Raw genomic sequence first — 20,244 nt, forward strand, 5'->3', positions numbered from 1 at the left:
TCTCCGTTGTTCCGATTGCGCTCTACGCCTTAACCGTTAGTGTGCACTAGTTAGTCATTCTGCGCGAATTGGAGCGCCACCGCGGCGGAGAAACGGATATGACGCCACGGCTTGTGAGTGTTGATTTTCCCTCCTTTAGCGGTTTAAGGAGTTTAATTCACTTTATTACATTATTGTAGTGCACTATAAGTGAAATTTGGAGCCTCACGCGTCTCTACGTGTGTAGAAATTTCAGCTGTTAAATGCTAATTGAGTACTTTTAAGCCCTTTGTTATGATAGTCCCTATTGTTAGCTGCTGTTGGCTAGTTAGCATGTTAGCATGGTCACTTAAATGAATGGGTTTTGTGCTGCTGTAACGTTAGCTTTGTTTAACGTTAGATTAGCTGTAGTTGCATGTTTCCATTATCTCTATGTTCTGCCCTGCGTTATAGGCTATATTGTATTTTATTAGAGTTGTGTTGCCTCTTTAGAGTAAATGACCCCGGTTGGCTTTCAACTCCAAACCTCTTATTTGAATTTGTCCGTTCCACCTTAAATAGTGCAGCAGTTGCATACCGGCGCTTCAGGCGGCAGAATGCAACTGCTGTACCATTTAAGGTGGAACGGACAAATTCAAATACTAAGATATTTTAGCTGTGAAGAGAGCCAGGTTCTTAGACTAGTCTCAGTTTCATTGTTTATGTGCAGATTTTGACCAGCTTTCCCTCAATAGATAATTAAAGTCCAGATTTGACAGGTTTCATTGTTTTATCTGGTTACACACATGACTAATACAGCTGTTTTTCTGTCAAAGGTTTGCTGAGGTCATTATCAGCTGAGAGCCAGAATGCCTGAGATTAAACTCAGACACGTTGTGTCCTGCAGCAGCGAGGATTCTGTGAGTAAACAGACAGAAAAATGGGTGTGTTGGTAGTTATAAAACTGCCCTGTAACGTTTCTCTGGGATTTATCTTTTGGGAAACTCCTGATGTTTTTGCACAGACTCACAAGGCGGACAACCTGCTGAGCTCTGACACTTACAGGAAATGGAAAGCTGCGAGACCAGGAGAGAAGCAGACCTCAGTTATTTTACAGGTTTGGAGACTACTGTGGAAGCCTGTTTCCACCACTGGAAAAGTCATTATAAGTCAAGAGTTTTCCATAATTATGACTTAGTATCTCACAAATCTTATGTGACATAGACTTATAGTCTAGTAATTAAAACTCACTAGCATCTCATAACTTTGACTTAATATCTCATAATTTTCACTCATAGTTATGACTTACTATCATAATTATGCCTAAGTGTCTAATAATTGCCTCTAATGATTATGACTTAACATCTCTAAATATGGTTTGCATACTTATAATTATGACTCATCTTATAACTTATCATCTTATATCTCATCATGACTTAGCATCTCATAGTTATGACTTATTCATAATTAAGTTAACATCTTATTATGAGATAGGAAGTAATTATGAGATATTGGGTCATAATTATGAGAAACTAATAGCATGATTGTGTAAAATACTAAGTCATCTGTACTATATGTCCTATAGATACTGTTGCACTGTGGATTTAAAATGATTTTGGTAAAGCTGTTGAATATAACAATGATGGTATGAGAAACAATATGTGAATATATTCTCTAAAATTCTATAAAAAATTAAATTAAAAATATTTTTTTTTCTCTAATGTCTAACATCATCAAACTTGCAATCACACATTTTTTGTGTAATGTAAGGCAGTAAGCATTTCATGAACAGCTTTGTCTACATAGGCATACAAAAACTGAAAAAGATATATGCATATGCATCCTCATAAAGGTTCTTATGGTAATGCAAGTTTTTTATGAAAGTAGCCATTACTGCTTCGCACATTTTTCCCAGAATTGGGGGTAGGAATAATCATTTAAAGCAGCTTTACAGGATGGTATCGTGACCCATATTAGAGAAAAGCCAATTAAATTTTTTCCCCAAAATATAAGATTCATCTAGTATGTGAGCTTTGTCGAAGTTTCAAAATGTACCATGCGTGCAGTTCAAATATAGAAATAAAGCTGAAAAAACATCCCAGTTGTAATTTAATTTGTCTTGGATCGTCTTTATTTTTACCTTTCCACATCATTTGAGCTCAGCATTGCGTGCAAATTTCAGTAAAAATGCTTGAGAATTTCTTGGAATAGAATCTCTTAACTTTCATGAAAGTTGATGTTTTTGCCCTCTCGTGTGAAGTTGCTGTTTTGGAGACGCTTGTTTTCCTTTGGACAGTGACAATATGCTCCTTCGTGTTGACTGTTCATTCCTTTAGTTTGACAAAGAGGAGCAGGTCCACAGTATAGACATCGGAAATGAAGGATCCGCCTTCGTTGAGGTTCTGGTTGGACACTCGACATCCGTCAAAGACCAGGATTTTGAGGTATGGCTTTGCCCTCCCGCCTTGTAGATTTGGGAGTATTACTTGTCTGTGCTCTTGGTCTCACTGTCTGCCCCCTCTGAAGGTGCTGTTGGTGACGTCATCGTTCATGTCCCCCACCGAGAGTCGAGGAGGAACCAACATGAATAGAGTTCGCTTCTTCGGCCCCCAGCAGCTGGTGAAGGCCCAGGCTCAGGAGAGATGGGACCGGGTGAAGATCGTATGCAGTCAGCCGTACAGTAAGGTTGGTCTCTTTCCCTCACTCGCTCACTCTCTCTCTCGCTCTCTCTCTCACTCTCATATATTCTGTGATCTGAATTCTGTAAATATAAGAATGTGACTTGAGTTATTTGTCTGATTCTGAATCTTAGACCATAGCGTATGGAATAGCCTTTATAAAGTTCCACTCCCCGCCAGATAACAGCGAAGCTCCTGCTGCCACTCCGCCTGTAAGTCATTCTGTCTGCATATATGCTCATACTGGTGTCACTTACACATCCACATAATACAATATAACGATCTCTAGCTGTCATACACAAAGCATATCTCCAGCTGTTATACATAGAGCCCATATTCAGCCACAAGATTAAGTTCTGAATCTCTCTCTCTCTCTCTCTCTCTCTCTCTCTCTCTCTCTCTCTCTCTCTCTCTCTCTCTCTCTCTCTCTGTCTCTGTTTGTTGTAGAAACTGACTAAACTGGGTCAGTTCCGAGTGAAAGATGAGTGTCCATCCTCTGGACCCAGCCTTCAGCCTGGCAGCCTCTTTTTCAGCAGAGACACCACGACTAAAAGCAGTCCAGGGCTGAAGGGTAAAATCACCTGCACTCATTCTCAGCATCCAACTGGTAATACACTACAGGAAGTGTAGGGGGTGATATGGCCACTGTTTCATTTAAAAAGCCTCTATAATGTTCATATGATCCACACAGTCACTCGGACAGACTGTAATACACTACAGGAAGTGTAGGGGGTGATATGGTTTCTACTATTTCATTTAAAAAGCCTCTATAATGTTCATATGATCCACACAGTCATTCTGACAGACTGTAATACAGTACAGGAGGTGTAGGGGGGCGATATGGCTTCTATTGTTTGAATAAAGAGTATGAATAGAAATATCTTGAAGTAAATCATTTAAAGTATTGTAATGTTTTTACCATCTCACCCACATATCACTTTTCATATTTCATAATTATCTCTTAATGTCTTATAATTGTAGAAACTTTAGTATGTAATAATGATTTTACAGCTCTTAATATGACTTAGTTTCTCATAAATATGACTTACCATCTCAAACCTATAATTGAACATTTCATAATTTTGACAAAGATTCTCATAATAATGAGTTTATTTGTTAAATTATTCATCATGACTTAACATTCAGACTTAAAATTTAGCATCATAAAACGCACAATATAATTATCATTAATTATCATTATCAATAATTATCTTTGTCGAATGTTATGGAGCAATATATTGTGGTAAGATTTTAGCCAGTGCTATTTGTGGCCCTAGTTTAATGATGAAATTAATGTTAAAATATGTTTAATGCAAGTTTTAATGTAAGAAATGCCATGTTTAATTATTCTAACAGTAATACAGTGTTTATTGAGTTGTGACTGTAATAGTAACATATATCATGCTGATGTGTCTGCAACAGTAATAGTCTGATTCTCCTTTGTCCTCAGTTTCTCCTCAGAATGCCAAACTGAGCTATGCAGCAGCTGCACTCCAGTCAGAGTCCTCCACCCCGACCCCACCGACCACCAGCTCACCACAGGTACCCACCCAACAGTCCTGCTGTGGGGGGGATGAGCTACAGTGTGATTTCTGTTCTGTAGGGGGCTCTGTTTCTCTGTTTTCCATTTTCACTCCCTCATAACTCATCTGGCTAATGAGGGCAGGAGTGTGGAGTGCGAGCTCAGCCTTCCTTTTTATGTAAAGTAAAGGAAGATGGTTTTGTGCTGATGCTGCAAATGCGTGTCACATATGAAGGATTACTGTTTTATTCTAAATGTACATAGTTTACTTTGTTATTTACAAGTTCTGTCCTGCTGATGTTGAGCTGAAAGTAGGTTTAGAAACAGGAGCTGAGCAGAGCCGTTGTCCTATATTCCCTCCCAACAGCCGCCGGTTAAGAGGAAGTTTGAGTTCAGTAAAGAACGACAGGACTCTCCAGCTCCTCCAGCCAAGAAGCCGAGCCCAGTGGGTTCTTCACAGGCCAGCTCAGGAACACCAAGAACCAAACCCAGTAGTGCACACACACCCAGCCCCAATACGGCCAGGGAGAAAACAGGTCAGTCTCTAACTCACAGTCTGGGGAGAGGACGGCTAGTTATGAAGTTAAAAACCATAGATTTTTTTGAAACTTTACACACACACACACACACACACACACACACACACACACTGATCAGGCATAACATTATGACCTTGTTCATGCTCCTTGTCCATTTTATCAGCTCCACTTACTATATAGGTGCACTTTAGTTCCACAATTACAGACTGTAGTCCATCTGTTTCTCTGCATACTTTGTTAGCCCCCTTTTACCCTGTCCTTCATTGGTCAGGACCCCCATGGACCCTCAGAGAGCAGGTACTATTGAGTGATGGGCCATTTCTCAGCACTGCACTAACACTGACGTGGGGGTGGTGTGTTATTGTGCTGGTACTAGTGGATCAGACACAGCAGTGCTGCTGGAGTTTAGAAACAAGGAGCTGGTCATTATGTTATGCCTTGTGTGTATTAAACTTAAATAAAAAAAAATATATATGTAATTGAACCTTTCATTCTGTCACTACCAAAACAGTCCTGTACTTTACCAGATGTTTGTTTACATGACTGTTTTTCAACAATTTTCTCTCATTTTGAGCTCAAAAACCAGTACATGTCTAGCAAATACTGTTTTGAACAGCTGTTCACACAGAAAATCATCACATTTTTAATCAAAACACAAAAAGGAAAATATGACCATTCTTAATGTTCCGCATTGAACACTGAACATATTTCTTACCCCCTGGCAGGTTGGCACAAGGAGGTGTATCAAGGATATTTGTATTGTGGTTTCGGTTGATTCTGTATAGTATGCAGTTACTATAGACTGGTTGTTTTTGTCTTTTTCCAGCCTTTTCTGACCAGAAGACTCCAGAGAAGAAGCCGGATAGTAAACCCAAACCCAAAGCCCGGCCAAAAACTGCAGAGACGGTTCCACTTAACAAGATCTTGGAGGGGGTGGTGTTTGTGCTGAGTGGGTTCCAGAACCCGTTTCGTGGGGAGCTGAGGGAGAAGGCACTGGTCATGGGGGCAAAATACCGACCCGACTGGACCCCCGACTCCACACACCTCATGTAGGACACATGAGCATAAGCTGCTGTAGTGATGCATCCCAATAACAACTGGTCCACCGTCGTGAGACAAATTCCAAGATTAGATTAGCTGTATAAGCAAGAAATCCTGCTGTGTGAGACAGAGAGCTTATGCTAAAGCGCTCAATGTTAATATACATGTTTTGCTAATGTGTTTTTTATATTATATTGTATTATATTGAACTATACTTCAAGGGGAATTCCACCAATTTTGGTGCAGTTCACAACATCATTAATAGTGGTTTAATGTAGAGAAAATTACAGACTCAGATGTCTTTGGTGGTGGTGATGGGAGCCAGGGGTCACCAGGACTACAACACAAGTATAGACATTTTATTTACAATCAAAACCACCAGTAAACCTACACGAGTCTTCTGAGTTTATATGGAGTGTTGATGATGGAAAATAGTGGAAAGGACTGAAATGATACGTTTTCTTTGAGGACTATTTTGCCACACAGCACTCTGCACCATGAATTATGGATAATAAAAATGTTTTAAGCCAAAACCTTATCCCAAAACTATCAAAATACAGTGTCTCAGTCATCAGGCAGTGAATTCATAACCATTTCATGTAGGAACTTTCTGTGAGGGAGCTTTTAGATGTCTGGTTCCTATAACCACCACTGTGAACAATGCTGACTCAGTAAGTTTTTCTTTGTTTACAGTTTAACGCTGTAATTATGTGTAAGGTATAAAAATTGGTGGAGCTCCCCCAACTCATATTGCCCATCATTTATATTATTTGCATATTGTTTATGTACTATGTGTGTACATAAACATATTTGATATATATATATATATATATATATATATATATATATATATATATATGTGTGTGTGATTGATTTGAAAGAGTGCAAATTGAATTATTTCTTAAATTAAACTAAACTACTAAATTACATTTAAGTACAGAAATACCACAATAGAGCAGAGCTTATAAACTGGCAGTCTTGCAAACTACATTCAGGACTCAAGCCCCAAGTCATCAGGTGACAAAAAAGGCCTAAGTGCTTAATTTATAGAAAATAATGACATTTAAAATCACATTTACAATGCTGTAAGAAAATTCGTAGTTAGATTAACGTGTTAAGTAACATGTCTCATTTGTACATTAGTCTGTTGTATTGATACAAATTGTTGTATTGTTGCACATTTTGAATCACTCTCTCTCCTGTTTTCTGCAGCTGTGCGTTTGCTAACACCCCTAAATACGGGCAGGTGAAGGCAGCGGGGGGTCTGATTGTGCGGAAGGAGTGGGTGCTGGACTGCCACAAGAGGAAACAGAAAATCTCTTACAAAAGGTGAGTGACTGTCCACATCAGCAGACAAACTCGAACAGTACAGCCGCTGCACTGCTACTGATACTGACTTTAATGAATTTATTTTCTACAACCTTCACCCAGAGCAGGGGTTGGCAACCTGCAGCTCTTACTGTCCTGTTGCCACTCTACAGCAGAATTAGATTTGTAGGTAAAAATAAAAGAATCCTCCTTTACAGTAAAATAAAGCTCTGCTGATCGTTCAACACAGTTTAACAATAATGGTCTTAAATGCTGGATTTAATGTAGGACTGCTAATTCACCCTTTAGCCCTGAAGATCAGCACAGACTGTTGGTCACCATAGCAACACAGACAATATCGCCTAGCTAGTAGCTAACGAAACAGCAAAGAGAGAGATTTAAGAACATTGACAATTTCAAGACAAATGGAGTTATTTGTGTTTATAATCAGTCCAGCTTGTTTCCTGATATTTTTAATCTGCAAAGAGAAACTGACAAACACTAAAGTCACAAACAAGAAGCTGGTGAATGAGAAGCGACTCTGAGAGACATTTTACAAGAAACTGTTCTATGTTTGTGGAAAAGTTTCCTGTCAGAGATGCGAGAAACGCAGCTATAGCTGAGCTGAAGTTTAAAGAGGGGCAAAATAAGTCTGCGTTTTTTGTATATTACATATTATATATTTATATATTATATGTTTTATATATATATATATATATATATATATATATATATATATATATATATATATTACATATTATATATTACATACTGAGACTTATTTACAGCAAAGATGAACATCAAATGTAGCTCCTTAGGTTATGTGATTTTTCGCCAAAAGGACAAAATGGCTCTTTTTAATGTTTGGTTTGTGACCCCTGACCCCACCATACCACAGAGCTGCTTCATTAGGTTATTAGATTAATGTATTTCTGGAAATTTAAATTTTGGAGTGGAATTTTTAAAACTTAAAGGAATTGTGTGTATTTTAGCAAATATGTGCAATGTTTTTTCTCCACAAATAAATAAATAAATACATAAATCAATAAATACACAAGATTTTATCAACAAAATGATATAACTGATGACAATATTGATTAAATTTTAGTCCTCAGTCAATTCTTTTTTTTATTTCAGTCATGTAGCTGTTTTCCTGTGATTCTCATAATGATTTAACTTTAGTTAAACAATATTTTTAAAAATCTAATAGAAATACGCAATAAAACATTTAATTAGGGGACTTAAATGGAAAAAGTCAAATGCAGAAATGTCATAGAAATGACATGTTTTAATGATGGAAAGTGAAGGAAAATTCAGGCAGTTTTATGATCAACTGAGAGCAAGAATGCTGATGACAGTGTTTGTTTTGCTAATGGCCCCTGATTACGGTGTCATTTCAGACGCATCTGAGACCGAAAGAAAAAATAAGTAGAGTAATGAAGGACTGAGCGTCAGGAGGAGGAGGAGGAGGAGGGGGCAGTGAGCCTCTTTCTCTCTCTATTGTATTCCAGCTCTTTCCGATCGTGTTTTTATTGATTATTTGTAGATAACTGTGCTGAAAGTCATTGGCTATTCCCTGATCAGTGCCGTTTCCTCTGAGCCCAGTTCTGAGTTACTGTATGCCAGACTGAGTCAGTCACAGGCTGAGGGCGTTTATTCTGATTCTGAATGCAGACGTGCTAGAGATTCTGTCTGACGTGGTTGTTCCAACTGCAGCTCTGAGTCACAAACGCATTTGGTGTAATATTATATTTCCTCACTGTAGCTGTGGGGTCGAGGCACATTTCAAGTTTCAAGTCTCTGAGGTGCGAGTCCGAGCCTCGAGTCTCAGGTCTCTGAGGTGCGAGTCCGAGCCTTTGTGGATCTCAGTGAATTTCAGACATTCAGTCAGGAAGTGCAGCTCTGTCTCTGTTTTATTCAGTTCGCACTGCTGGCATGTTCCTGAGGCAACCAAGATCTCCTGTGCCTGCCGGTCTCGACAGCTAGACTGTGTTGACTGAGTCTGTACCTCGTCAGGGTGGTCTTTGGTCTCACATCAGTCACTGTGCTCAGGTTCTCTGCCATAGTGTACTTTTATAGTGTCTTTTTAGGGCCAGATATCACTGCATTTTACTTTGAGGTTTTCAATAGTCTCTGTCTTTTTCTCTCAGATGTTCTGTAATTTGGTTGATTCTGATCAGATTGGTTGTGTTTTTCTGATTTTGAGTCTGTTGAGTGTTCGTGTCTGTGAATTTGTGTTAGTGAGTATTAGTGTGTAGTTCAGGACCAGCTGAGTGAGGGGACTGTTGTCTTTGCTCAACTCCTGACACTGCAGAATTTTATAATGATATGAGTCGGGGTCGCTATTTTTTAAGTGCGTCCAAAATTTGATTGCTCTTTTTTGTATTTTTATCATTTATGGGTATTGACCTAATTCTGCTCTTTGTTTAATAATTTGCTTTATTCTGATTGGTGTTTGGCAAGCAGTGCTGGCAGAGAGTTGGGTTGTTGTGGGTCAGTCAGCTGGTCAATCTCTGTACCAGCTGACACAGGGGACTCTTTTCAGGGTTCAGCTCCTGAGATCGGAGTGCCTGAAACTGCAGTGTTGTTTTGGGACTTGATTTAAGGTGCATTCAAAATTTAAGTGTTCATGATTAGAGGGAATCTGCCTAATTCAGCCCTGCATACATTTGTTGGTGTTTTTCTTTGGACATTTAAAATCATTCTGCAAAATTCTGCATGCAGGACTTCAGTGGGATGCTTGTCCCATCTAGTGTAGTCACAATGACTGAGCGGTCCCCAGACTTCCCTACCATACAGCACAATGGGCAGGACTACACTGTCAAATATCCTTGTCCAGATTCTAATTGGGATGTTAATCTTGTGGATTTGTTTCCTAATTGAAAAGAGGGGCCTGCAGGCGTTTTCCTTTTTTCCTGTCTATGTCTATCATTCTGTCTCTCTCTCTCTCTCTCTCTCTCTCTCTCTCTCTCTCTCTCTCTCTCTCTCTCTCTCTCTCTCTCTCTCTCTCTCTCTCTCTCTCTCTCTCTCTCTCTCTCTCTGTGTCAGTATGATTGTGATGGTGATGTATTCTGTATTTAAAAGCTGGATCTGTAGTCAGTAATTAAAGCAGACACTTGCTTTGAAGTGGAGAATGAATCACTCACTCAGTCACACAATAACGAGGGGCTCTCTGGGTTTTCTCCCTCCATTCGCTCTTTTCTACACACACATGCACAATGTAGTGTATATATAATGTGTGTGTGTGTGTGTGTGTGTGCGCGCCATGTTTTGTTTTGCAGATATCTGATGGACGGTGCCGAGTCCAGCTCGGAGGAGAGCACCCCAGAAGACGATGACAGAAGCGATGAGGAGAAGAAAAAAGTGTTTATTTTTATTTCTTTGTCTTTATACACACATATATGATGTGCAGTAATGTAAAGGTTAAGTGAAGCAGATGTTCTTTCTCACCAACAAAGAACTTGCATGTTAGTTTCTTAGAGCATACTGAATAAATGTATAGTAATTTAATTATTAAAAATAATTAAATGTTAAATACTGAATAGTTTATAATAGACACTGAATGATTTGTAGTAGATGCTGAACAATTCAGAGTAGATCCTGAATAATACATAGTGGACACTAAATAGTTATATATGTATGTAATATGTAATAGATGCTGTAAAATTTCTCAGCATCTTGAGCTCTGAATTAAGACACAGATCCAGCCTTGAACTCACAATGTTACCATAGAAACATCTCATATAGTTGTTGGCTTCCTGTCACACAGTCTTTGTGTGTTAACAGATCTCATATCCTTATTTCTCTCTCTCTCTCTCTCTCTCTCTCTCGCTCTCGCTCTCGCTCTCTTGCTCTCTCGCTCTGTCTCTCCCTCCCCAAAGACTCCAGAGAAAAGGCAGATCACTCCAAAGAAAACTCCAGAGAGAAAGGCAGCAAGTGTGGAGGACGAATACGGAGGATCGACAGATGATCAAGGTACAGATTTGACCTGCTGTGGCTGACCTGCACCTCCCTCCCCGTCTGTCACCCCCGTCTGTCACCCCCCCTTTAAAAGGGCTGTTCGTTTGTGCATTAGCTCTAGCTCTTTTGAGAGGTGAGGTATCGAGTCAGCATAAATCAATCAATCAGTCAATCAGTCAGCCTTCATTTAAAGTCTGGATACACTGAGCCTTAGAACAGAGCAGTAGCTGAGCCTTAGAACAGAGAACAAAGGGTTTAAAAAAGAGTAATAAACACAAATAAAAAGGTAAAACAAAGGAAACCAGCCAAAAAAGACCAGATTAAATGTGAACTTTATTTTAAACAGTTAAAAATAAAAATAGTTGAAGCAACTCTGCCAGAATAGAACAAGATTTAATGTTTAAATAATTTTGATAAAAAAAACAAACAACTGATGAGCGACTGTTTATACCACTTATAGCTAAACATGCAGTTAGCTGTTGTTAGCTATCAGGTTTCACATCCGAATTTATTCAGTCGTTTGCCTAAAACATGCGTCTCGTTCACTCACACTGCATCTCAGTCAGACTCAGTTCAGTAAATATCACAGTCGTTCATGCTGTCAGTATTAGTGAGTGTATTTACATGCACTTAATAATCTGATAACTGTAGAAAAACCAGATTTTGTAGCAATCCAATCCAACACATGCACTTGAGTAATCAGATAATGGGGAAACTCCAGGTCTACGTGAGTCAGACAGTAATCAGATTTCTGCTGTACAACCAGCCAGTAAACTCAGAATCAGGCGTGACGTGAACATAACGTAAAACTCAAACTTCGTGAACGTTTTTTTTAAAGCCTCACACCTGAAAATATGAACATGAAGAATATTTTAATCCTTCATTTCATCGAGTATCTATTTGGGCTCAGCATCGCTCCAAAAGTGTTTTGCTGCATCTCACGGTGAGGATCAAATATCAGTATGGGAAGGGGAAAAGGTGTTATAAAAGTGTGGTACACCTCTAAGTGAATTAGCTCATTTTTAAGAATTACAACTATTTAAAACTGCACTTGCTGAAGCTAACAGCATAGTGTAACTGGGCAACTGGTGGTGAAGCGGCAAGGTTTGAATGGTTCAGTTGCATAATAATGCATATTCTTAAATCTCTATAAATGTTCACTGAATAGTTTTTGAATTTAGGGCCACTTGGACAAATTGAAATAGGGCCGTATGCAGTGAACATCTCCATCTGATATTCATGATGCATTTTACTCTGCTAGGTTGTTAGCTAGCATGCAGTACCCTACTCTAGCTGCTAGACGGAGCTGCTTCAGCTCACATTCTAAACCCGAAGAGGCAGAAAATGGTTTGCAAACACTCTATTGTGCTCAGATGCACAGAAAACAGAAGAATTTGCTTATGCAGTTCATTATCTTGCTGAGATTAGCCTGGCCAAGGGAGAGTTCCACGGCTGCCCGTTCCCTCGTCCACCTGCTCAGCACTCGTGTGATGCAATGGGACGAAAGACAGACAAAAGGAGGGATGAGTGGAGGAGGGACGGATGAGTGGAGGAAGGAGGAATGGTTGAAGTGCTTTTTGATGTTCTAGTGGTGTCCTGATTCACTCACGACGACAGCGGTTAAATTTAGATGCATCACAAAAAAAATTTCCTCTGCAGTTTAAAGAATGTAAATTTCACCGTTTAAGTCAAAAGCCAATGGCTTTCGCTTTTAATTGTGATTCTACATAACCTATGAATTTTGAGGAGGTGTGTAGTCATTTGAAGGGCCTATATCATACATTTTTCTTGTCTTAATTGATTTTTACCTGACCGTTTTCCAGCGTCTCTTAATCCTTTAAAATCAAGCAAGCTGTTTTTGTTGGGGACACTCTTCTGTAGAATGAAGAGCAGGTTGTGTGTAAGGGGTAATTTTAGTGACAAAAGCAGTGAATTCACAGCAGAGTGTTTGTGCAGCTTAAGTCTTGTTCGTACGTGATTAGTTCTCCATAGAGGAGGTGGGTGATGCTGGACTACCTCAGCCGTCTGTAATGTTCAGGTGATTGCACAGGACAAATTTCAGTAAAAATTACAGAAATGGAAGGGCGGATTGATTAATACACCATCTTCACTCCAGAAAACAATAGACAACATGTTAAAACATTATTTAGCTATTATTTGCCCTGAACATTTAGCCCACCTTTCTGTCTTAAGTGAATGTAGTGCATCATTAGCATCACCAATAGGTTGGGAATTTACAGCAGACAGCCTAATTCACCCCATAGAATCAAACTTTTCTGTAATTTTACAATCCTGAGATGTAACTGTGAGACAGGACAGTAAGGTTTCATATTTGTAGCCATAGAGAACAACGAGTAGGCACTTCATAAAGGCTCCATGCTTCAAAAACTTATTTTCCCCAGGATATGAGAGCAATTTTACCGTCTCGTTGATTCGCACATGATTCATATATTTTGAGGTTGTTTTTGTAGCTTGTTTATAGAAGGTAAAAGATCCTGGAATCTTTAAAAGTTGGTAAAAAATGACTGACAGTAATTTTAACAAGCAATTATTTTGCACTTTCCATCCCAAATCGTGGCTGCGGTGGCCACTGTGGACGATTTTCACCAAATTTATCTCTTGAAATGTCACTACTACATTTAATATTGAGTGTGTTTACTTCAGTTGGGGGTGTGTTTTAATGAATAGTGTGAGAGGAGTGTGTTTTAGGTCGGGGCTGATAATGTTGTGTCTGTGTGTATGTGTGTGTGTGCGTGTGTGTGTGTGTGGTCCTGCAGTCGACACTGAACATACTCGGTCATGTTCCTCATTTCTATGTTAATGTGGAGCTGAACGTCCGGCTGATCTTTATTCAGCCAAACAAACCGTCTGCAAGACAACACGCACACAGCCAATGTTGCCAGGTAAACCAAAATCCCCCCAACCTGAAGCACGCTTTGTTTAAAGGGCCGATATCATGGTAAACCAAATTTTCCCCACCTTTTTTGAAATGAGGGTGACTTACCCTCTAGTCCATGCTTGGAAACTAACCTACAGCCTGTTCTGAGGTCTGTAATAAGTTATTTTAAAGAATAAAATCTGCTGCATAACTACAACCACAATTTGATTTCTTTAAAAAAGGCAATATTAATCAAAATATAGCACTGATAATTGTTGTTTATGTAAAACTGCCAACAACGTGTATCATTAAAAAATAAGAAATTCTTGAAAGCAGTTTATAATGCATTTTAGAACAAAACTCTTCATATATCTGCCTATTTATGATATTCTGATTGAAACACCATATAAACTGCTCTGACACTGTACTACATCTTGCCCTACCGCTGTAATCCACTCACTCATGTTTTCTCCCCACAGATAATGAAGATGAGTCAGGCATGGACACTGAGGATGAGCTCAGGAGGTAAAGAGGCTGCATTATCAGTATCAAGACTTATATTACTGCATATTGCAGTTCTAATATCTCTGCAATACATCATAAACACTGGTGAATCAGTAAAGTGAAATGACTGAACATCTGTGACATTTCAATCACAGTAATATCCTTTTGTTGGACTACTTTAGGGGTCACATCCCAAATGTTAAGAAGAGCCATTTTGTCCCGTTTCAACAAAAATCGAACCACTTTGGGAGCCACATTTTATGTCCATTTTATTGAAGTAAAGTTTTACCATCTTGGAGGTAAATATATGTTAATGTACTAGTAGACATCTGTAAAAATCCAACTGGAGTCGCATTTTAAACCACTGCCAAATTAATTTTGTATCTGATTTGGAAAAATCATATTTAATGCTTTTATTTTCTTAAATCTCATAATCAGATTTGGGCTGACCAACTGAGCAAGGCCTCAGATATCTTTACAGTGGTGGTGATAGGAACTATGAGTCACCATGATTACAACACAAATATAGACATTTTATTTACCATCCAAAACCACCAGTGAACCTACACGAGTCTTCTGCGTTTATACTGAATGTTGATGATAGAAAATAGTGGAAAATCTGAAAAGTTTTGGGGACTATTTTATCTCACAGTGCCCTGCATGTATCCCTCCACCATGATTGGAGTTTAAGTTCTCTAAACTATCATAAATGTAATAACTTTCTGTGAGGCAGAAAGAATAAAGCATTTCACACCAAACCACCATGAATGACTCCATTTACATCTTTCATTTAAGTCTGTGCATCTACAAGTGGATTATGCTCTGATATAGATCTAATATATGTGCTTTGATGTTTCTGATCAGATAGCATTGAGGTCCCTGAGCAACTGGGCTGTTAATCATTACTGAAACTGATCAGATCTGATTAATTAGGGCTCTTATTGATCACAGCCAGAACTGTGAGCTGTGTTTAATTGATAATTCCAAAACTGCTCTCCAAAACTGCTCTGGACAGATCCTCGTCACCCGCTGTGCTCTGCTTCCACTGTGAAAGATAACATTACAGTAATGTTATTGTTTCTCTGGCCAGACGGCAGGTAGAGTTTAGAGTCTGAGCTCTGGAGGATTTCAATGGGGTATTAGCTCTCCCACCGAGCCTGTGACTCTCTCTTTTCTCTTTCTTTCTTGCTCTCTCTTTCCTTTCTCATTTTTCTTCTCTCTCTTTCTGTCTTTCTTTCTCTTTTTTTCTCTGTCTTTCTCTTTTCTTGGGATTAATATAACCTGCAGTCATTTCTGCAGTTCTTTTATAGTGCAGAATTAATATAATCTGATTTATTATTATATCTGATAAACTGAGGTTTCTGTCGTTTTTATAACAGCATGAAAAAGCTGTTGAAACTATCTCCTAGCTCAAGTCTGAAAGCTTAAAAGTGCTTTAAGTTCTTGGCAAAGGCACTACATTATTATTATTATTATTATTATTATTATTATTATTATTATTATTATTATTATTATTATTAAAATGATAATTATTACTGTTATTATTACTATTACTATCATTACTTTTAAAGCAGTATGTTTTTGTTTCTCTCATTGAGTTTTCCTGTTAGCATCTGTTTGAGATTGAGGTGTTGGGCTCTTCTTAGGGTGGAGATGCAGAAGAAGAAAAGAGGAGAGAGCGCAGGAGTGAGACAGAGAGGAGGAGGACGGGAGGAGAGAAAGAGTGAGGGGCCAGGAGAGAAAGAGAATGACCCGTATGGAGGATCTACAGACGAGAATACGGACGCTGAGGAGGAGGAAGATAAACCCATCCCAGAACTACCAGGTCTGTCCATCAGCTCCTCCTCTGCACTCTCACTCACTCCTGCAGCACCTGACTGCAGCTCCACAGGGATGAGGATGTTCCGGAAATCCCAGATCCTACTGCTGCTCTTGTCCCTCCCTTTGTCCCGCTCCTCTCCAACCCCGCAAGAGTGTAGATGGATCGAGGAGCTGGAGGAACTGAGAGGACAGGCAGAAATCAGGGAAATTGGTCCTTTAAATGTCATTACATTTGATGCTGAGTGTTAATGAACTGAGCCAATCATCACACTCGCTCGAAAGCTGCTACACAGAGCTGCCTGCTCACGTTTGTGTGGTTTTCTGCTCCATATTTAGTTTAGTTCAAGTTTGCTTTATTAACATGACAAATTTATATTTATGTAGTCCAAGCACAACAAAAATTATATTATGTAAAATTAAATTTAAAAAACAGATTCGTATATAACAATACAACAATTAAGAAGTTATGGGTTAATTATCAACTATATAAAACTCAATAATATCAATAATATAAAAATATATTACATATATATTACATATATTAATATATAATAATACAACAAGATATATTTGATATGTGTATGTAGATTAATTATCGAATATGTTTTTGTAATTAAGAAGGGTATAATAGTAAAGGATAAAAACACCTCTATCACCCATATGCATATACAACAGTGAGTAAAAGAAAAGACTGTGGTGTGGTGGTTACTCACTGTCCCAGAGTGAATGATACTTGTACACATATCTTGCTGCAGTGCTGATGTACCCTCTCCTAATATAATCAATAATTTATCTTTATCTCCCAATGATCTAGTTAAGTTATTATTATTTATGTTATTCAAATAGATTAAAATATTTATTTCTAATACATTCATATTTCATAGATTTATAGTTTATTTTGTATAAAACACAATACATAATTATATAAACCCAAATAAAGCACAGAGTCTGAAATATAGATCTCTGGGTGTATCTTTGGTGCTGTCGCTCTAAAGGTTCTTGGGTAGTGTACTCCTGTGTGTCCTCCGCTTGAAGTTTTAAGCGTCTTGACTGTGCCAGTATTCGGACAGCTGGTAAGATTTCACAAAATCCCAGAGGGGAGGAAAAATTGGTAGGAAAAAGCAGGAACTTTCAGGGTTATGGACGCAGCCGTGGACAGTCCAGGCTGACAAGAAGCAGCTCCTGCTTGGAGGGATTTGTACTGCTCCTTTAAAATAAACAGGTTTTAGGTTGGATGGTGGGGGTTAAAAGTTAGCTTCTTCACCTTAGTGAGTTCAGAGTGGAGAATCGCCTCACTGTAGTGTCTTCTGGGTTTATCAAACACCAGAGGGCGTTCCTGAGTTAATCTTGAGCATCTGAGCAAAATCAGTTTATAAATGCTTAAACATTTTTAATATAAAAGAATACATTTATTTCCTGAGCACAGAACAGCATAAAACATTTTAACACTGCTGTTGTATTTTTTGAGTCCTTAAGTATAAAACGGCGTTCCACTGACCGTGTCCATCTTCTCTGTCAGATTTCCTGACAGGGAAGTGGTTTTATCTGTATGGGAAGTTTCCAGAGAATCAGAGACGTCTACTCCAGCGCTACATCGTTGCCTTTAACGGGTAAGAAAATCATGCAGAATTTTTTAATTGGAGGACTTTCCCTTTAAGTCTCAGATCCTTAATCTCTATTTTGAGTGCTTGTCTTTTGATTCTTTAATTAATTTTTAATAAGTGTAGAGTTTATCTGATTTAATCTCACTCTGTTTTTGTCTCTCTCTCTCTCTCTCTCTCTCTCTCTCTCTCTCTCTCTCTCTCTCTCTCTCTCTCTCTCTCTCTCTCTCTCTCTCTCTCTCTCTCTCTCTCTCTCTCTCTCTGTGTTTCTGTCTCTTTATCTCGCTCTGTTTCTGTCTGTCTCTCTCGCTCCCCCCCTTGTCTCAGGGCTGTGGAGGACTACATGAGTGAGAAGGTTCAGTTTGTCATCACCAGTCAGGGTTGGGACGACTCTTTTGAGGATGTAGGAACTCTTTTTTTTTTTTATTTTTATTTTATATTCAGTGGCGTTTAGCTGAGAGTTGTGCGTTCATGCAATCAGGGGGGAAAACGCTTTGGAGCTTTTGGAGAAAATGACTGAACTTTTCCATATTACGTTTATGTTGTGATTACTTTGATGTGATTAGTTGATGACTAAACATGATGTAATTGTTACACTTCATAGTTAAAACAAGTCTGCTGATCTGTGATTAGTTAGAATGCTCACAGCGCACAGGCTCATTTGCATATTGCAGCCTGTTTGCAGATATCAGCACTGCAAAGAGGCCAATTTTACAATAATGATTGAGAGATCTACTCTTAATTATTATTAAAATTATATACATTTCAGGGTTTGGCGAATGCAAAGAGAATGTTACCCCCTAATTGCACTGTGCCAGCTGTAAAGTTTGGTGAAGGAGGGATGATGCTATGGGGCTGTTTTTCAGGGGTTTGTGTATAACCCTTAGTTCCAGTGATGGGAAGTCTTACTGCATCAGCAGAACAAGACATTTTGGACAATTGTACTCTTCCAACTTTGTGGAACAGCTTGTGGAAGACCTTTTCTGTTCCAGCATGAGCCCCAGTGACCAACACGGCACCCATAAAGTCATGGGTGGGTGAGTTTGGGGTGGAAGAACTTGACTGGCCCTCACACAGCCCTGACCTCAACCCCATCCAACACCTGAACTAGAACAGAGATTGTCAGCCAGACCCTCTCATCCAGCATCAGTGTCTGACCTCACCAATGCTCTTCTGGATGAACAGGCAGAAATTCCTACAGACACTCTCAAATCTTGTAGAAAGATTCCCAAAAGAGTGGAAGCTGTTAGAACTCCATATTAATGCCTGCATGTATGTATGTATGTATGTATGTATTTATGTATTATTTTATATATATATATATATATATATATATATATATATATTAGTATTCTAGCTAACAGCAGACATGTTTTAACTATGAAGTATAACAATTATGTCATGTTTTTATATATATATATATATATATATATATATATATATATATATATATATATATATAATGTGAGTATGTATGTATGTAACATAACCCTTGCTCTCTCTTGCTTGCACTCTCGCTCTTTTGCTCTCTCAGGCTCTGATGGAGAACGGTAATCTAAGCTTCGTGAAGCCATCATGGATTTTTGCGATTAATGACCGGCAGAAGATGCTGCCATATCAACCATACACTGTGGTTCCCTAATTACAGCCAGACTACAGCGAAAGACTTTTAATATGGTTTTCTGGCCTTACGGCGGACCCCCGGGGGTCTTCTCCCTTCAGGGGGTTAAGCTGCTTCTCCCCTTGTTGTGGGTGTTACTGTCAGTTATAGTCTATTCCTATTTCTGTTGTTCTTTTATGTCTATCTGTGTCTCTCTCCCTCTACTTTCTTTTTCTCTTTCTTCTCATTTTTCTTTTCATTTCTTCCTCTTTATTCTCTTTCCTCTCTCTTTAAGCCTTTTCTTTTTGTCCACATCTTACTCTTCAATATACACACTTGCATTCATATCCTTTCCCATTTTTCTCTTTACTTTATTCTCTCTCTCTCTTTATCCGTTTTCTTTCTTTCTTTTCTCCCCGTTTCTCATCAATATACACGCTTGTATTGATACTTTTTCTCTTTTTACTTTCTCTTCCCCAGCCTTTCATTCACATTCCCTTTCTTTCCCTCCTCGTTGCTTTCTCATTTCTTCTCTCATTTCTTTTTCTCTTTTTCCCCTCTCTTTCCTTTTTACTTTTTTTTTTCTCCCCACTTTCGTCTTTAATATACACACATATTCTCATATTCTCATATTCTCTCATTCTCTCATTCTCTCTCTCTCTCTCTCTCTCTCTCTCTCTCTCTCTCTCTCTCTCTCTCTCTCTCTCTCTCTCTCTCTCTCTCTCTCTCTCTCTCTCTCTCTCTCTCTGTGTGTGTGTATTAGGTGTGTTGGTGTGCTGGAGCGTTAGTGAGGCTGAAGCTGCATCATTAGAGTCAGAGTCATCTTGGCTGTTT

General features: G+C 38.7%; 1 protein-coding gene across 2 annotated transcripts; it reads left to right on the forward strand.

Annotated features, from left to right (window-relative positions):
* The first annotated feature begins 76 nt into the window (after nt 1-76).
* xrcc1 (X-ray repair complementing defective repair in Chinese hamster cells 1) lies at nt 77-19,976 on the forward strand. Of its 2 annotated transcripts, none has more exons than XM_017703922.2 (18): nt 77-113; nt 795-878; nt 983-1,075; nt 2,295-2,402; nt 2,485-2,643; nt 2,771-2,848; nt 3,084-3,207; nt 4,087-4,178; nt 4,526-4,694; nt 5,524-5,746; nt 6,951-7,067; nt 10,328-10,409; nt 10,928-11,021; nt 14,364-14,409; nt 16,035-16,213; nt 17,729-17,819; nt 18,138-18,213; nt 19,345-19,976. In XM_017703922.2, exons 2-18 carry the CDS (start codon nt 828-830, stop codon nt 19,450-19,452), a joined length of 1,890 nt encoding a protein of 629 aa, XP_017559411.2. In that variant the 5' UTR covers nt 77-113; nt 795-827; the 3' UTR covers nt 19,453-19,976. The 2 variants fall into 2 exon arrangements, with proteins under 2 accessions (XP_017559411.2, XP_017559412.2); XM_017703923.2 differs by lacking the exon at nt 77-113 and adding an exon at nt 162-218.
* Nucleotides 19,977-20,244: the final 268 nt, after the last annotated feature.

Source organism: Pygocentrus nattereri, chromosome 24, assembly GCF_015220715.1.
Source record: "Pygocentrus nattereri isolate fPygNat1 chromosome 24, fPygNat1.pri, whole genome shotgun sequence".
Taxonomy (NCBI): domain Eukaryota; kingdom Metazoa; phylum Chordata; class Actinopteri; order Characiformes; family Serrasalmidae; genus Pygocentrus; species Pygocentrus nattereri.

Coding starts and splice junctions, on each gene's coding strand:
- xrcc1 (XM_017703922.2), top strand. CDS start 828: ATGCCTGAGATTAAACTCAGACACGTTGTGTCCTGCAGCAGCGAGGAT. Junction 1,076..2,294: donor AGACCTCAGTTATTTTACAG/GTTTGGAGACTA, acceptor TCATTCCTTTAG/TTTGACAAAGAGGAGCAGGT. Junction 2,403..2,484: donor TCAAAGACCAGGATTTTGAG/GTATGGCTTTGC, acceptor CCCCCTCTGAAG/GTGCTGTTGGTGACGTCATC.